Source organism: Haliaeetus leucocephalus, unplaced genomic scaffold (genome assembly GCF_000737465.1).
Source record: "Haliaeetus leucocephalus isolate CR32 unplaced genomic scaffold, Haliaeetus_leucocephalus-4.0 Scaffold173, whole genome shotgun sequence".
NCBI classification, from domain to species: Eukaryota; Metazoa; Chordata; class Aves; order Accipitriformes; family Accipitridae; genus Haliaeetus; species Haliaeetus leucocephalus.
The window spans coordinates 3,502,650-3,521,101 of NW_010972609.1; the positions used below are offsets into that span (position 1 = coordinate 3,502,650).

At 37.7% G+C, this 18,452-nt stretch overlaps 1 protein-coding gene across 1 annotated transcript in view; it reads left to right on the forward strand.

Moving 5' to 3' along the window:
- Nucleotides 1-18,452, forward strand: part of GAS2 (growth arrest-specific 2) — an 86,488-nt gene that overhangs the window by 24,455 nt on the left and 43,581 nt on the right. The window contains exons 3-4 of the mRNA XM_010563714.1: nucleotides 4,035-4,176; nucleotides 14,334-14,397. Coding sequence (XP_010562016.1) covers nucleotides 4,035-4,176; nucleotides 14,334-14,397 — 206 coding nt within the window. The remainder of the gene's footprint in view (nucleotides 1-4,034; nucleotides 4,177-14,333; nucleotides 14,398-18,452) is intronic.

Genomic DNA, 18,452 nt, shown 5'->3' on the forward strand with positions numbered 1-18,452 from the left:
ACTTGGGCCCAAGTCTCATCTGATTGCCAGATGCCAGCCACCAGCCATATAGCACAATATTTCTTTTTTTTGTGGTTTCTTCCTAAATTTCCTGAAATAATACGAGGCTTTTATCACAGACTTCCAGAACAGTGTTCAATACCCTTAGCACGACATGAAAGAGTATAGGCTGGTTATCAGGGGAAGTGGCAGCACAGAATCCCCCGGGCTGGAATTGGAGAACTGAGTGGAAGAAAACAAACCTGGTACGATTTCACCTGTAATGCCCTTCTGAGCTGTTTGTGGGGTTATAAACAGTTTTTGTCTTGGAGAAGACTCGCTAGTTTTCTGCAAAGGAGAGCCTGAGAGCAAAGTAACATATAGGCTCTGTGGAAAATCCAGAAACGAGAACTGAAGAGTGAACCGGGAGGTGACAAGATTTAACACTGCAGGTCTGCATTGAGGCGAAAAGTAACTGTAGCTTTATCTCCTTTCCATGCTCTCTGAAGTAGCTTATGCACAAGTCTGCGAGTGCGAGGAATACTGGAGCTGGCTTCTTGTCCTCTTGTTCCTGTCACAGTGCTGCTAATCCATTATAAGGTCGTCCATGATTTGTGCTCTAAGTTGGACGTGATCATTCAAAAATTCCAAAGAGTGTAGTTTAGTTTTATCAGATACAATTTTCTGGTCTCCTTACGTTGACCTGTTAACTCAGTTGGTTCCAACATCCACGTATCGCTTCAGATACTCTAGTCCAAGCAGAGGTATTATGGGAAAAGAATTTCATTCTGTTTGATTTGAATGGTGTTAAACCAATTTGTAGCTGCTGGTAATTTGGTTCTGTGAGAATGTGATCCAGTATGTTGCATGTACAGTGGATGTTTTATGTTATTAGTTTAAGATACAGTGTTATGAAATGGCACCTCTCTGAATCTGCTGACAAGATAGAGTTGATTATAAACCCCAGCTATGTATTCCCGAAGGGACTGTTTCCACTGAAACACTAAAAACCACGGAATAGTTGCTGTCAGGACCTGAGGGAACCAAAATACTGTAATAGTCATGACCAGCCTCACCTGGGACCACAACCTGCTCCCTCTGCCCGTGGCCCAGGAGGTCCCTTTGACCTCAGGTCCGCTTCTTGCCTGAGCCACGCTGTGGACAGACCATCTCCAGCCTTACTTCGTGCTGCCTGGGCTTCATGGCTAGAGCCTCAGCTTCTGCCGTAGCCTCGTGTCCAGCCTTGTCTTCTGCTGTTTTCTGACTTGTTTTCCTGAACAGACACTAGAGCTGCCTTATCACCTCATCTTGTCACAGGACAGATGGTTCTGTCACCAGCACTGCCTTAGTTGGCTGCTGCGGGACTGCACCGTTGCCAGTGAGAGCTGCCGCCGCCTGTGCCGGGGTCATCCTTGGCTTTTGGCTTATCTTCCCTGATGGAGCAGCCCAACTCTTGCTGTTTCCCGTCTCACTTCATGCTGCCGTTAGCCAGTCGAACATCCTTGCCCATGCTGCTCGTTCCTCTTCTGCACTGGAGGAAGTAAGGTCAGGTTAGACCTTTGCTGTGGAGATTACTTTGAAGGAGAAACCTCTCTTAAGGGTTTTGCAATGTTTTGTGTAAGATTTTAGTAGAAAATCATGAAACAAAAGGCTTGTTTTGACAGCTTTTCTCCAAATGCAGACTGGACTAAGTTGACCTTCCTCCAGCAGGCTGCCAGAGAATTTTGTGTGACTCCTTTTAACAGAAGTGGGTGCTCTTTTAAGACTATTAGACTTGCCCAATTAAAATCTCCTCAGAAAGGAGTGGGGGGCAGAGGTGAACAAATGCTGCATTACTTCTTTCTTAAGGCTGTAAGTCACAAGGGGAAATTCAACGTGTGAAGCAGTGTGTAGAGTATAATGAGTATTTGCCTCAGGGTACGGATACTCATTGTTTCTTTGAAGAAATCAGTGTGATGTGAAAAGGGTGCTAGTCTAGAAATGTGTCTAGGGCTAACAGCTTTTTTCTTTCTTTCTTTTTTTTTTTTTTAATTAAAAAAAAGACAAGAAAAAGCAGCCTTGGTCTGTGAGGAACTGAGCACAGCCTGCTCCCCGCTCCCCTAGGCCGACAAATGAAAAGGAATTTAAAATAATGGTTAACAACTTCCTCATGCTCTGATCTGTAAGGTTGTTCCATATCTAGAGCCCCTTGGAAGAATTCAGGTTTCACGGATTTTTATTTATTCTGAATTTAGTGAACAGCTGTCCTACTTTCTTCCTCCTTCCTGTCCCTTGTTCAGGATGGTCCAGGAGGTGATGTGGTATTTGTGACACAAGGTTTACTTGGATTTTTCTTTAAAATATCATGTAAAACTGGTCAGTGTTTTCTGCTAATACAATATAGAAAAGTAAAAATATCTCCTTGTAAATACTTTGAAACATAAGCATAATTTTTGGAAAACAAGGGAATGTGAAATAGTGCGATTGGAATAAGAATCACGGAGGAAGGAGAGCTAGATGGTGATCTGAAGAAGAGGTCTAAACATTTATAAGGCATGTGTGTATGTCTAATAGAATTTATAAGCTCCCATTGACGTATTGATGAAATAAGTAGAATGGTGTTTATTCCTGTAGCCATTCTATTAGCAGTTTATTTGGTTCATCAGGTATATAGATGTGAGTAGTTCTGTGCATGTAGATGTATTCTGCAATTACACTGCTGCTATCATATGTCTAATGTGAGGGCGGTGAGGCACTGGAACAGGTTGCCCGGAGAAGCTGTGGCTGCCCCATCCCTGGCAGTGTTCAAGGCCAGGTTGGATGGGGCTTGGAGCAACCTGGTCTAGTGGAAGGTGTCCCTGCTCATGGCTGGGGGTTTGGAACTGGGTGATGTTTAAGGTTGCTTCCAGCTCAAACTGTTCTGTGATATAGAAGCTCTTTCTAAACTGTCTTTCAGTACTGACATTAGTATACTACCAGCAGCTGTTGTAAGGGGAAGCCTACTCCTGTGTCTTTTTTTTTCCCTCTCCACATTTCCAAGAATTATTTTGGACTGTTAAAATCAGAATTTTGGACATAGATCTAGGAACTAGTAGAGACACCACTTTCAGTTTTCTACCTCTTAGCTCACTTGCCATTAACTACAGGCTCCAGAACAGAAGCAAATATTTCATAAATCAGCGTTAGAAAAGCAGTACGTCCAGATCGACATGGGGTCTGAATTCCTCCATGGCTTAGATTTCTAAAGGTACATAGCAACAATATTTCATTCTTTCTTCATTTTGCCATGAATGACGGCTATTTTTCATTTGAGGAAAGGAAACCTTAAATGAGAATTAAATGCTAAAGTATTCTTTGTATGTGTCTCAGTAAATGTACCAATACAAGCAAAAAGCTTGCTGTGGTAGTTTAATTACTTTGTTCTGTTCAGATATTGATATACTGTATCAGTAGCATCTCCTCTGATACCAAAATCGTGTAAATGGAACTACTCTGGTACAATGAGAGCCTGGCTCTGTTAGACCTTGATCTTGTAGCTACTAGATTACACTTCTGTGTTGTGGATAGGGGTTTTCCATGTGTTGTTAAGCGGGAGACAGTGGCCTTTCTCAAGTGTTTATGGTCTTTAGGTCTCAAGACCTATTGCTTTACACTATGATTCCTGCCTAACGTAGATCTGAAACTAATTCACCGTTAATTTTGGGAAAGTTCAGTTCCAAGTTTAAAGTCTGTCTTTACAGTTTTTACTTTTTTTTTTTAATTCAGTGAACTGGAACAAACGTTAAATCCCCAAACTCTAGTTGCTAATATTTCTAAGAAGTTGCTAATATTGATTCAGCTCTGAACTTCCCATTGTGTAGCCTACCATGATGCTTTTGAAAAGACTTTTCAAAAGTGACAAAGGGTGACAACTTCATGCTGCTAAATTCCCTTCTCATTCTTGTTTGCTTGGAATTCTTTAATCCACAAGGAAATATGTTGGTGGCAATCACCCATCTATGCAAAACCTGCATATTGATTTCATAATACTTGCTAGCATGTATCATTTATTTCAATAGAGAACTTCTGTTTTTCAGACCTTACCAGTACGGAAGATTCCATGCAAAGCCAATGCTCCTTCAGGGTCTTTTTTTGCACGGGACAACACAGCGAATTTCCTGTCCTGGTGCAGAGATGTAGGGGTGGATGATACCTGCCTGTTTGAGTCAGAAGGTTTGGGTATGTATTTATTTATATAGAGGTTGGTAATTTTAAATAACTTTTCTCTTGCATTTTGCCTTGAAAGACAGAATTGTTCTCTTAATAGGTCCTGACTTCAAATTTGACCTGTGTCTAACTGTGTTAATTCTGCCCCTTATCTGAAGCATGAACAAATAAAGTACACATCTTTTAAAATTAATTTAAGTAATTTTTAAGAGGAGCTTAAATGAGACAAGAATCTTGCTATGATTTCTTGCACACAGATGATTTTTCACCTTACACATGCTTTTTTAATCATGGAATGCTTTTCCGTAGTTCGATGTATAAGGTGGTGCTTTTCTGTTTTGGGAGAGCAGGATGCAAGTGCATGCTCAGTTTTGGCTGCAGACATTTAGCTGTTCGTGCAAATGCAATGGGTTGTGCAGGAGGCAAGGAAATAGAAAATTTTTCTCTGTGTCCTAGACTGACCTTTTTTCCAGCTGATTCCCTTGTGCAGCTCTGGACAAAAATTATCCAACACTAGTGCTTCAGGGTGTTCCATCAGAAGAATTGGACTACTTAGGAAATCACTGTTCTGATACTACATATTCTTCATTATTTTAACTCTTCTCTCTTCAAAAGTAAACCAAGGAATCTTACCTCAAGAGTTTTTGAGCCAAATATCATGAAACGAAGAGAACCAAATGTTTGTTCGTTATCTGAACTCAGATAAAAGCGTAAAGCAGTTGTGATGACAGACAGCTCAGTTTCTCTGGAAGACAAATGAACACACTGTACTGAATCAAGAGGCTTCTTTGTTCTGCTGCTCAAAAGACCTTGACTGCCCAGCTGAAGTTCTTATCTGTGTTGCAACTGATCTATTCCCCTTTTACAGTCTTGCTCTTCTAGCACAACTATTTCTGAAGCGGGTTTTTTTTTCATTTGTCTGTTCTGTTATCCTGTGAGATTATTTTTTTTTAAATAAATTAAATTGTTTTATATCTCCAGGAGAAAATGTGTGGCAGAGAAGAAATTAGTATCACAAAGGTAACAAATAGTAAGGAGGATATATGTATTGTCTCTGTTTTATTAATTCAATCCTCAAGATGAAATCTTTATTGGACGTGGTAAATCACGTGAAAGGTAAATTGCCTGGGACAAAGAAACTTGCAAACGCAAGAAGGAAAGAGGCACAAACCTCCAATGTCTGAGATAAACAGAAGAACCTGTGGTTAATCCAACACTTAAATGAATTTAAACTTTGTACTGCTGCGGTAAGCCCAGCGGTTTACCGTTGTTGCAATAATACGTTAATTGGATAATTGAGAGCACGTTTATAAGGAATTTTGTCTTGCATTGTTAAGAAACCAGATCTTGTTTAGAGATGGAATTGGCATAGCCGAAATGCCAACATTCCCTGGATAAGTTAATTTTTACATATACGCGGTGCTTTGCCTGCCACAGTATAACACTGAGTGCAAATGCACTTGGAAAGTTGATGTTCAAGATGACTTCCTCTCTTGGAAAACTGAAGTGAAGTATGCCCAGATACACAGTGTGCAAACCTGTGCTGTATTAGATTTGTTTGATTAGTGACTGGTTTTCTCCACTGATGGAAAACTAGATTCTGTTGTTTTCCTTCTCTAGAGTGTTAGTGTTTATAGAATATACTTGTTGAAAAGACTTATGGTGCTGGAAATAGGATTAGGAATTGATAATATTTTGACCTATTCTTCTGAACTTGAGAAGGAGATAGTGACCATGCTATTTCTAAAAAAAGATTAAAATAGAAGCTACTGTTCTCCCTCGGTTTCAGCTAGAACTCTTAAAAGTTTTGATTTCAGTTGAGGTTTTTCTAATGCATTAGAAATAATGATGAATCATAAAAATTTACCAATCTAAAGCTTTTATGTTCCTCTCTCTCCCACAAATCACTTCTCCACTGCATGGGAAATAAAAAATTCAGCAAAGGTGAGTGATATCAAAGGTTCTATTTAAACTGGTGAGAAACATGTGTGACTGACATCTAAGAGTTTGCACTGCCTCATGGAATTCTGCTGTATTTTCGATAACAAATAATTGTGGTGAAATTATGGTTACAGAGGTTTTTGTGTTTTCTTGTGTTTTTCCCCCATGGCTAGTGATAAAGCAACTGTTTTCGGTCTATATTGAGGAACCTTACTGTGTTAATGTTCTTAATTGACTTGATTTTTATCCTCCTTTTTTAATCTATTCTGCCTGCCTTATGGTATGCAAATACAGTATTATTTAATTACATGCACATAGTGATATTTTCTTCATATAAAACATTCCTGAGCCCTTTTTCTGCCAAATTTGTACTCTAACATTATAAGAGTAATTTTGAAGATTAATTGCACTGAAATGTTTGAATGATGGATTTATGTCATTACTGATTTTTGTTTTTTAAAAGTCCCAAGTCTATTCAGAGATCAGCAAAATTAGATATATACTAGCTAAGAAATTATTAAATGCTATTATTTCTCATTACTTCAAAATATATTCTCATCCTGATGAGTTCTGAAGTCGTTGAAATCATGCAAGTTTAACTGCACACAGATGCATCCAACACTCCCCAACACTTTTTAGCACTCAGATTGCAGTCGCATGAAGGTATTTCTCACTGAAATGGAACTGTGTCAAACAGACACTGTAGCAGATAGGTGCAGTCCATGCCTGAGGAGCTTGCAGGCAAGTGATGTTAATGGGAATTTTGAGTGTTCCTAGAGGCTTGGTTCTGCGAAGTGTTAACATTCTAGAGTTGAACCAGACAAGCAGGTGAGTAGACCTACTTGTCTCACTTTGTGTCCTTGTCCATCACTTGTGGACCGATTTAGTAATTTATTTAATTATTTAAAGTTAACCGTGGGTTCAAATGCTTTGTTGGATTTGGGCTTTTCAGCTGAGTTAAACAAGGAGACAGAATCAAAGTTTTTATTCAAAATAAATAGAAGTTAAAAAAAAAGTGTTGTTTGTTATGCTGGTAGATATGATTATGCCTTCTAATCAGTAGAGTTACTTTATAGATCCTGGAAAGAGATCAGTACAGAGCTCAAAAATTTGAAAACAATGCACTTGTACTACTAACTTGTAGTTAGTAGTCTATAATATGATGTATTTTGTCTTGCTGAGTGTTCTGATGCTTTAACATAGTTTAAAATACAAATTGGAAATGTAGTTTCCTGTAAAGGTTTATAATACAGCCAGGGTTGACGGGTGGTGATCTGTATGTATTTTGCCCTTTGAACTTATCTTCACGCAGAGACACGGCAGGGAAGTCTCAGAGTTAATGCCTTTGCAAAGAAAAGGTGGATGGTGTACCTGTTGTATGAGCTGCAAGAAAGACATTAGCATCTGTAACAAATATAGCAACACAGTATGTAGGGGTAATCTTGAATGCTGCAAAATAGAGGGAGACTCTGCATGCTCCCTGCACTCATTGACCAATTTAGCGTGCTTTTCATAACTGTTATTTTTATAGTTAGCGTATTTAAGGAAGAAGGAATTAGCTTTGTTTGATACCAAAAATTATGATCCAAAGTCCAAACTTTCATCATCTGGGCAAATCTTGAGATATTCTGTCTTTGAATGGGGTTCTTAGATGTATCGGAGGTCAAAATTTGCCCCATACCTAGGACTTGGAACATGATGCACTAACTCTTTGCAGTCTGAGAAGAGTAATACTGTCTGAAACTCCTCCGTTCCCATGATATGTATATTTAGTAAGTTCCTCACTGTAGGTTTTAGGGCAGCAGATCCACACAGCTATGGTAATTCAATTTAAGGAAACATTCTAGATGGAGATATTTGTAATTATGATGCTCAAGCCTGAAGAGCGTAATACTTGAAGAAAACTCTTCTTGGCCAAATAGTAAGAATGGTAAGATTTTCTATGATTGCTTTAGTTAAGTGAACTTAAAGTATAAGTTATGAACTCCTTGTCGGTAACGTAGTGTTGTTGGATGATTATAGGATTTGGAACCAATGAATATTCTGCATCTCTTCTATGATAAAGACTCTACCCAGCAAGAAAAGGGTTTGCCACCGAGTGTGCCAGCATGCTAATGTGTGTCGTTTGTTTTGGGAGCTGTTGGATGATACTGTTGTATTAATGTTTTGTGCTTGTATATTCTGTAACTGTGTGTATGTACACACAATATGTGACATGGACTTCTTCTGATGCAGCTTATTGGTTAGGGTTTAATGGACAGGTTCCCTAAACAAAAGCATTTAGTGTTTTCGTGGAAATGATAGACTTAAACAGAAACACCTCTGATCCCTATTCTAAGGTTGTTGTTTTTAAGTTGTTTTTAAAAAAAACACTAAAATGTTGATTCCTTAAAAAGATTTTATGCATAGGGGCAAATGATTTTTTTAAATGAATATTCCAGTTTCATCTAATTTGATATTACAAGATGGAAGTATTTTGACCATTCTTTCACAGTGACACATTTACAGCTTGTAACAGCATGTTACATTTTACAAGTAGTTGCATCAGAATAAGACTTTGTCCTGTCTTTCACAACATTTTACTAAACAACTCATAATATTGTTGAATATGTCTCATTTTGAGGACTATAGAAGCATCCTGGACACGTGTGTTTTTACCATTGGATTAGCATCTTAAATTAATGAATTCCAGTAAATTATTAGTGTTTAGATAATCTGCATATTCATTTTAGATTAATTCTTTACTATCCATAGATCTACTGTGTTTGAAACCTTAATTGATTTCAGACTTCCATACGTGATGGTGCTGAAATGGGGTATGGGAAAACGCAACTCCTTGATTTAAGTGTGTCATAGTGTAACTGACGCAGAAGCAAGGATATGTTTGGGATTAATTGAACAGAGTAAGTGTTGTCAAAGCAATGTGAAAAAAAAAAAGAGTACTTTAAAATCAGAAGGAAAAGTATTAAAGGAGAAAGTGAAAGACAATAAGAAGGATCAAAGGATCAACCTTTTGAAAAACTTACCCTACATGTGTGAATTCTGATGGCAATTGGAAGCCTATGATAATAAATACTAAATCCCTTTGGAAAATTTCTTTGCTTCTAGTGAGCTAAAAATCCTTTAGAAGCAGGAATCATGTTCAACTTTTTTGATTCAGTTATGCCTGAGATCTTTTTAAAAAAAAAAAAAGAAGTTTATGTTTAGAAGAAAAACTGACTCCACTAAAAATGGTTTATAAAAGTGTTAGGAGCCAAGGCTTGAAACTTGGCAGGGAGGTGTAAGAAGCTTGTTCCTGTATCACGGTTGGGCATTCTGCTAATTTAAAAAAACAAACAAACCCCCCCACACACACCACAAACAAAACAAACCCCTCACATTTGTTATTGTGAACACTCTGGGTTTAAATGTGCTCAGCAAACACATGGTCTCCATGTGCAGGGTGTGTTCCGTCTCCTCACAGCCCCAGGGTCTGGTCAGCACTGAAACCAGAGGCTGTTCTTCCTCGGCTCTCTGCTTCTCCTGGTAGCATCCAGGCACTGGGGAAGGAAGCAGTGAAGGATGCCGAATTGTGACGAACAGCAGGTAGGAAAGAAATGAAATATAAGGAAGGAGAACAAGGAGTGATCAGGAGAGGAGGACCCGTAAAAGGAGAAAGGGGCAGCAACAAGATGGAATCAGTGCGGAGACAGAAGTTATAGCCAGGGAGGAGCAGGCATAAAGGCTTGCTAGGTGTTGAAAGGGAAGTATTGTTAAAAAAAGAGTGGCTTCAAGTACCTTGAAAAGATGCAGGCAATGACGACAGCAGATAAGAAGGATTTGACACTAATGAGATGAAAAGCAAAAGGGTCTGTAACTGTCAGGATGCCTAAAATAAGCTGGACTTGTATGTACTCTTTCTAAATCTTCACATCGCTTTCTTGTCAAGCAGATATCATCAGCGAGATTCTCTGGCAAGGTGGATATTTCCGTTCATCTTATGCAGTAGATCTGTGTAGCATATGTCTTCTACATTTACAAATTGCTATTTGCTTATAGTCACCTACTCGGACGATTCACCTTGCTAATGTTTGATAGGGGAGGACTGGCCAATGATTCTCCAGGAATATCGTTTTCTTCCCTATATGAAAGCTTGAAAAATTACAGGAAATTCTATTAATCATGCAAAGTGAAGTACTTGGGCTATAATTAAGGCTGGCTGTTCTACATTAGTTAAACTATTTAACAGTTGTGATACACCTACTGACTTTTCACGTGGTCATGGGCTATTTTTTCCTTGAAAGAGCTGTGTTCTCTTTAGGACGGACCTTGCTCTGCCAACATCTTGGTATGGTAAGGTTCATGACGTGAAAGAAGCTCTTATTGGTATGTTATTTTCTCCTCACATGCCTCATTTTTTGCAAAAATCTGAAGATGTTTGGAGAATGATGCAAGATGCTGAAGGGTAGTATTTTGATGTTGCTACTGAATGGCATCAGAAGAAGTGACTATGGCTCTATCAAGTAGCTCCCACATGCAGCGGGAGGATCCGTATCAGACTTTGTAATGGGATCACTAGTTGTGTTGGCTTTGATTTCATACAAAATGTAGGATTAGGAAACTCAACAGTACCCTGGAGATCAGGCAGTAAGTATTTTAGAATAGCACCTAGATAAGTGTGCTTTTTTTTTAATCTAATACCTATACCTTAATTCCATGTATAAGGTGGGGATAATAATAGTACTTACCTCATAGAAGTGTTAGAGAAATCTTCATTTTTGCTTTTTCTTTGAATTCTTCACAGCATACAGTAGCACTGTTGTGGAAATGAATTGTTTACTGTAGACTTTAAATGATGTGCAGTGAATTGTGTATGTGGCTGTAGACAGAATGAAGATGGTCTCTCAAAATCATTTTTTCGCTTCCAGTACTTACCGTGTCTAACTGCATATAAATTGCTACAGTTACAGAAGATGTGTTGCTTTGCAAATGTCTGCTTGCCATATAGGATATCTGGGATTAAGTAATTGGTCAGGTCAAAAAGTTGAGGAGGTGCCTATTACTGAAATGCAACTCAATATATATTTATAGTAATTCAGAAAGTGGTAGATTTAGTTCCCACAGGTACAGCAGAATACCATGGGTACAGGTGTTACATTTCAACCTGAGCTAGTAACCAGTCGCTTCAGAATGAATTACCTCTAGTCCTCAAATGATATTAGTTATTACCATATATGTATATGTATAATTACCTGTTTAGAAAACTAGTATTTTGTATGTAGTTTAGTTAGTCATGAACTGCAGTACAGTTAGAATTTAAATGGGAATTTAAATTACAGTGCAATGAGAATTTAAATGTGAATTATGAGGATTTGTACAAATTTTCTTTTTTAGTGGCATACTTATTTTAAATAATGAAATAAGTGATTTTGATGCTGTGTAATGCCTCTGAAACAGTTTTTGCCATCCCTTCTATCAAATGTCTTGAAATGCTTCGAAAATGCTGATTACCTCAACTTCTATAAGTAAAACTAAGAATGGAAGTGTAAGAATTGTTTCTCTTTCTGTTCTCTAGATGGAAAAAAGTGTGAAGGTAGCTTTTTTCAAAAAGCTTAGGGGACAGCCTTTTGAAAGTGACTGTAAATACCGAGTTTTTTCATTTATTGTAGAATAGCACCAGACAAAAAGTATCTCAAAATAAGTACTTTGAAATGAAGGCACTGGAAAGTGCTACTTGTTCCGAAAGACAATGCTCTTATTTGCTTGCCCAAGGTAATACTGAACATTTGGGACCAAGGTAGCTGGGGAAACGCAGTCTTGTGTCTCTCTGGCTTTTGCTGTAACTCCTGACCAGTCTCTTGCAAGGTGGTAGCCCATTAAACAGCTGTGCTTTTGGAAAAAAAATGAAAATTTTGGTTTGAGAATCTAAATTATTTCCAGTGGGTATTGCAGTATACAAAATAACATTTGTTTGTCTCTGAAGTTCCCGCATACATATGCTGGTATAGTCCTCAGGAATGCTAACATTTTCTTGTTAGAAATGCTGTGTCACTGTCTTCTGATCAGATGACCAGATGTTTGTTTTTGTGGTTGGTTATTGCCTGCACAGCTCTTCATCCTCTAACAATGATTTCACTGTGTCACGTGGTTTGATGTGAAATGCATGAAATGTGTCTAGATTATGTTGAGTCAGATTTGCTAAAGAACTTTGCATTTTGTTTGGGTAGAAGAGCTTTAAGTATTGACAGAAAAACTTTTTGCCTTTCTTAATCAAATCCTCTTTCAGTTCTATTTATGGATCATTTTGCAAATAATATTACTTGAGCCTCTCTTTTTCTCCTCCTTTCCAAAGTCATTCAGATGTGCATATGTGTGAATTGCAATTCAGAAATATTGGACTCCCTTTGACTATTCCAAAACCGGTTTATTCCATTTATATTTTGGGGGAATGCCTTATTTCTTAAAATCAAGTTTTATTTTGGAGCAGTCCCAACTGGTTTAAAACCAAAGCAGCAGAATACATTTCTAGGGTCATGAATGTAACACTTTAAAAATACTGACTACTAGTAAAGGTAAATGTTTCATCAAATTACTGTGTTGTGGCAAGGAAGAATATTGAGAATAGCTGAATGTCCAAGTCTGCATTTTTCATAATCTTAATAACAGATGGCTGAAGGATAAAAATACTTTTCCTAGTGCAGTGCCATTTAAGTTTTCATGCTCTGCAGTTTCACTTCTGGAAATATATTTGGATGAGATTAGAGAGGAAGAATGCATACATCTTGAAGTGCTACATATACGCTAGTAAAAGATACTGGGATAAGCATTCAACTCGCTCAACTTACCATACATTTATTCAAGTCAGTGGAGTTGGAAGCTGAAGTTGCAGAAGCTGAAGATCAGCCCCAGGGCGTTAGTTATTTAGAGATGTTTAAGTCTGTGGATTCCCATTCTGGGTCTCATACATACAGTATAGGACAAAGTAATGACTTTCAGAGCTTTAACTAGACATTGAAATATCTTTCGGGTATGGTATTTTTTTCTTCATGCATTTGAGTTAGGTGAGTCTTTAGATAACCAAAATGTTTATACAGCAGATGTTTTGACCTTAGCTCACTAAAAACACATCAATTTTGTTGCTGTTTCTTTCCTTCTGATTTATACAAATATTCACACAAATTTTTGTGTGTGTGTGTCAGTTCAATCTGATGAATAAGGTACAGATCTTTCGATTATTGTGGAAATTTCTGAAACCTGAATTCTATCCACAACATGAGGCTTTTACTGCAATAGGTATTTCTGGAGAGAAGATGACAACGTATTCATAATTCCTTTTTTCTTTTTTCTGCTTTTTTCCCTTTCTTTGTTTTGGACTTAAAGGGAGTTGATTACGCAAACAGCCATATGAGGCCTTTCCTCATTTATTGTTTTTGGATTTTGCTTATGTATTTTGCTGGACTTCTCTACAGAACATTACCTATTTGAATTGGGCCGGGGGGGGGAAGAATTGTCTTGGATTACGGTGGTATTTCTTAATGACAAGTTCATGCTGTGTTACAGCTGCTTCTGAAGGTTAAAAACTACAGGTCTTGCGTGGAATCCAGGCATGAAAACTTGCATGTATGTGTGTATATATACAGAACAAAAAGGTTTTGGGTTGGTTGTTTTTTTTTTTTCTATGATGAGCTGACTTCGTAAAGTATTCTAGTTTCATATTTGCTTTAAGACTATATGTATAACAAATTCAGGACCAAATTTATAATGAGACATATATTTGCTAATGCAATATTGTTATTTGGGGGATTTAAATAGGCTAAGAAAAATAGTGATCTAAAGGATAGGAATTCTCTTAGTTTGTAGAAAGAAAAGTATCACTTTAATGTTGTTATTTTTGACATTCAACTAATTTTAGTGTTCTGCCAGAGCTCTTGATTATTTTTACGTAGTCATGAACTGCTTGCAGGTTATCAAATAGCCCAAATAATTACTCAGTGATTTAGATTTAGAATGGTATTTTCAAAGGAACTAAAGGATAACTAAACGGAAACTTGCTAAATCGTCTGCACTTCAAGAACCAGTCCTCAATCCCATCCTTTTATTCCAGTAAAACTCCACTGCAAGCCAAAGAAAACCAAGTTTTTATCTGAGTCAAGAGTTACAGATGTTGATGATTAGGTTCCAGTCATCACTAAGATCTTTAAAATAGCTTTTATTTATAAATGTTTTCCATCTTCATTTTGCTTTTCCAGTTCTCCACAAGCAGCCAAGAGAAGTGTGCCTTTGTTTGCTGGAACTTGGAAGGATTGCAGCAAGGTAGGTGAAAATATTTAAAGAATGAAGAAATATTTACATTCTTGACAGCACTGGCTATTGAGAGACTGGCTGAATCAGCACATCTCAAGCAAACTTTTATGCTCATTAGGTTCAAGGAGAATGCTTGTCTTGATGTCACTCAAGAATATCTTGTGGGCAGTTGTTAACAAATACAATGAAATCTCTGTACCATCACCTCAATGAAGGTATTTGTTGGCTATCCTCGCATTAGGAGGGGAAAGAGTTGAGAATTTTTTTCTAAAGCTTTGAGCTGTTTCTAACAGTCAGATCTCTCTATAAACAACTGAGATTTCATTAACTCTACTGATAATAAATTGATCCTCGCATGACCTAAATCTGATCTGAGCAACACTGACTCTGATTTATTTAAATGAATTTAGCTCTGATTTTCACCAACAGAAGCAATACAAGAATTGAGTTAACAGTCTGTGTTCTGTCTCTCTCAGATGATTCTAGCCAGACTGGACCTTCAATACATTGTAGCATTATCTTTGATGTCAAGACAACAGTGACTTTTACTAGACAATCAAAATGACAGCAATTAGAATGTGATTTTTCCCTTTTTGCAGATGCAGATTTAACCAGCATAGCACGTAAGATTTGCTACAGAATGTATGAACAGCAGTGCTGCATCCCAGTCTTGCATGTAAATTGCAGTCGCATTCATCCATATGTATCAAATTGGAGTGCCTTGCTATTCAGATAGTTTCAGAAGACTTCCTTGTGGTTACAGTCAATGCGAAGGAGACCCCTGTTTATTCATAGCTTAAGAACTAGTATTTTCATGTTATAATTGCATTATGGGTATTCCTATTTTGTGAATGCAACTCACTTGGGAAGGTGCTTAACTAGAAATTTGTCTCTTGGTCAAGTTTCAGAAAAGCCCTCGCTGTCAGTGGAATCTTGCATAGGAATAGTGTTGGCCAGAAAAAGAGTTTATTTCCAGTTTGCAGAAATATTCTTACCCGTAAAACTTGGATTCAGTCCAACATGGTAAAAAAAAAATAAATTAATTTAACTTTCCATGAATAAGAAAGTATTCTGATCTGTAGGTGCTCAATGAAATTGATTTTCAGGAGTCTTAATTTACCTGAGCAAACAAACTGTGGTTTTAAGAACCCCAGCTTGGAGACAGACCTTTTAGCAGCCAAAGACCCTATACCCAGGGCATAGCTGTCAGAAATGTCTGCCTCAGGTTGATTACTTGATAGTATCCGGCTTCCTCGGAGAATGCAGGTCAGTGGTTAGGCAGCGTTGGATTCTGCTGAAGTTGTTTGAGTTAGATTAATCTCATTTTGCAACAAGATTTGATTTCTCAACAAATCTACAAGGGCATTAAGATAGAATCTTATCCTTCATGTTTGTCTTTTGTCCTAAGCTTCCATGTCTCAGATGTTCTCTGTTCCAGGCATGAAAACAAATACTGAACGATGTTTTCATTTATTATGCATATCTATCCCTTTGCCTTTAAAATACTTTTATTTTTTATTTATAATACATGTATATTACCATATATCATTAATGTATTTTCTATATTATATTTATGTTACTCTATTTTATTTTTGTTTATAGCTTAGGGGTCAAATGACATATGTCTGTCTACTTTTTCCTGCTCTAATATCTCTTTGAGAACAAACCAAACCCCATTTATAACCTTGTAAGTTTCCAAGGTGCACAAAAACTGTTGAAGGTGAACATCTGGTTAATATAATTGAAAAGCAAATAAGTGATGCCACTTTTGCCTGAGCTGTGGTAAAATAGAACTGTATGGAAAAAGGAGAATAGATAGTTGCCTCCATAAAGCATAGGAAAGAGCACATTGAACTGACATTGTTGTTGCGCTGCTTTATATAGGAGGGAAGTCAGATGAACGCTTGCTTTGTAAAGCAAACTGGGTCTGTTGACAATCTTAGGGGTCTGCTTTCCAGAACAGAGGCTGCAGAGATCTTTGAAAAGGTGCCTGATTATGTTTTTAAAGAATGAAAAGAGTAAGAGACACTGAATAACTTCTTTTTTTTTTTCCTTTTCTGTAGCTTATTTATCATGGGAAGCCAGCTCTTAGCACACTTTGCCCAGCTAGATTACTCTTAGTCTTAGGGTCTATAACTCCTATAAATCATCCTAGGCCTGCCTTCTTAATGAAAATAGGCTTGGGGTTGAGACACAAGTGAGCAGGAATGGGGGTTGTTTGAGGAGGAGATAAAACTGAGCTCTGTTCAGCTAAACTTGAACCCATTCAGCTGATACTCTGTGGATGAGGGGAGATAGGTGATAATTTACCTATGCTTTAGCAATGCGTTTAGCATATTCTCCCATAGTGTCCTTTTAGCCAAATTAGAGAGAGATGGACTGGATGGATGGACTACACAGTGAGTGGAAAACTGCTGTGACCACTTGGCTCAAAGAGTGGCGGCTCAAAGCCCAGGTACTAATAAGAATTAAAAATTTATCAGGATTGCCTGATAAACTATCCTGGATTTCAGTTGTTTATGAAAACAAAGTTCTGAGGTAATCTGTGAAATTTCAGTAGCTAAAATAGGCCATTGTGTGCACCAGCAGATATCACGTCGGTCGAGTGAACGTTTATGAGGGAAGCGTCCTACAGGATGAAACTGAGCATTGACAATACACAGGGCTATTGCAGTGGGTTGCACAGGTCCAACATTCTCCCCAAGTATTTTAAAGTGAGAGATTATACAATGGAAACAGCTAAATTATCTTTTCTGTAGAAAGAATGAAGTTCTTGGGTAACTATTAAACTCGGGGGGGGGGCGGTTAAACAAAACCCAGAGGTCTTTGGAAATTACTGTTGAGCAATTTTGAGATCTTTCTGCTATTGTATTCAACTTTTCCTTGGTAAAAATGGGAAGTGGTCTAAGAAGTCTATTGGAGATCATGTTACAGTCCAATGCTGCTTCATTTGTAGTTACAAGAAGGAAGGCTAGAAAAGAGCAGAAAAGGAAATTCTCAGCATACCTTCCAGAAGAGAATTTGTACCTCTGCCCCTCCCAGAAAACATGTGGGTTTTACCATTTCAGCTTTCCAGCAACTTTGCTTCAGGTTGATACAATATGTGGAAAAAATATGAGTGTATGTTTGTTTGTTCATTGGTTTTATTTTTCAACTCATCACCGGAGGAATTCAGAATACTGGAAGTACAGGGAACTTTAAAAATCTGTCACAATGACAAAAATTGGAGATTATGAAAAGCGGTAGAAGCCAAGAAGCAGCATTGCTGTGGAAGAGTTTTATTTGATGAGTAAGGCTGCATGCAGGTGTAGGCTTAGAGCCCAGTGGGAATTTAATGATTTACAGCCTGTCGGCATCTGCAGACAGACAGGAAGTAAATGGATTGTATATAAGTGCTTGCTTCAATGTTGGCTGACTTCTCATTAGGCAGACTGCACCAGTTAAAAGCCAATACAAGCACAGATTTGGTTCTTTGTTTTCTTCATGTTAATTTACTAGGCAGCAGTGTGACTAAATTAAAAGTTATCAGAAATCCACAAAAGATTGTATATGCGCTTATGCCCTTTCTCTGTGCACTTTTAACATTATTACGGTATTTAGCTTAGATTTTTGTAATATATTTGTTACTGTTCAATATTTTAGTGTCCAGATCTTTACCTAGGTAAGTCAGCATAGTTCTGCATTTGGGCTATGGACTTTTCTACTACAGAAGAAAATATGTTTTCATTTATGCACGTAGTTTGCTATGAGAAGCCTACCTGGCATGATAACTTTTCCAAGCTGAAGTCTTTCTCTGAAAAAGGAAATCTTTCTATTTTTCTGGGTTTTGTTCAGTGTTGGCAAAGAAAAAAAAACAGAGGGGGATTATTGGTGATTAGGAAAATGGGATGGGCTTTTCGACTTCTGACATCTGTCCAAGCTCTGCTGCTTGCTGTGAGATACTGACTTAATCACTTGCCATAAAGCTTTCAAAAGCAGGCATTGTTTTAAAGAGCCTTGCTCTCCAAGTGCTGTGTTTGAGATGCTGCATGCCAAAGTTGCGTGTATTTTGTTTTAGTTGGAGC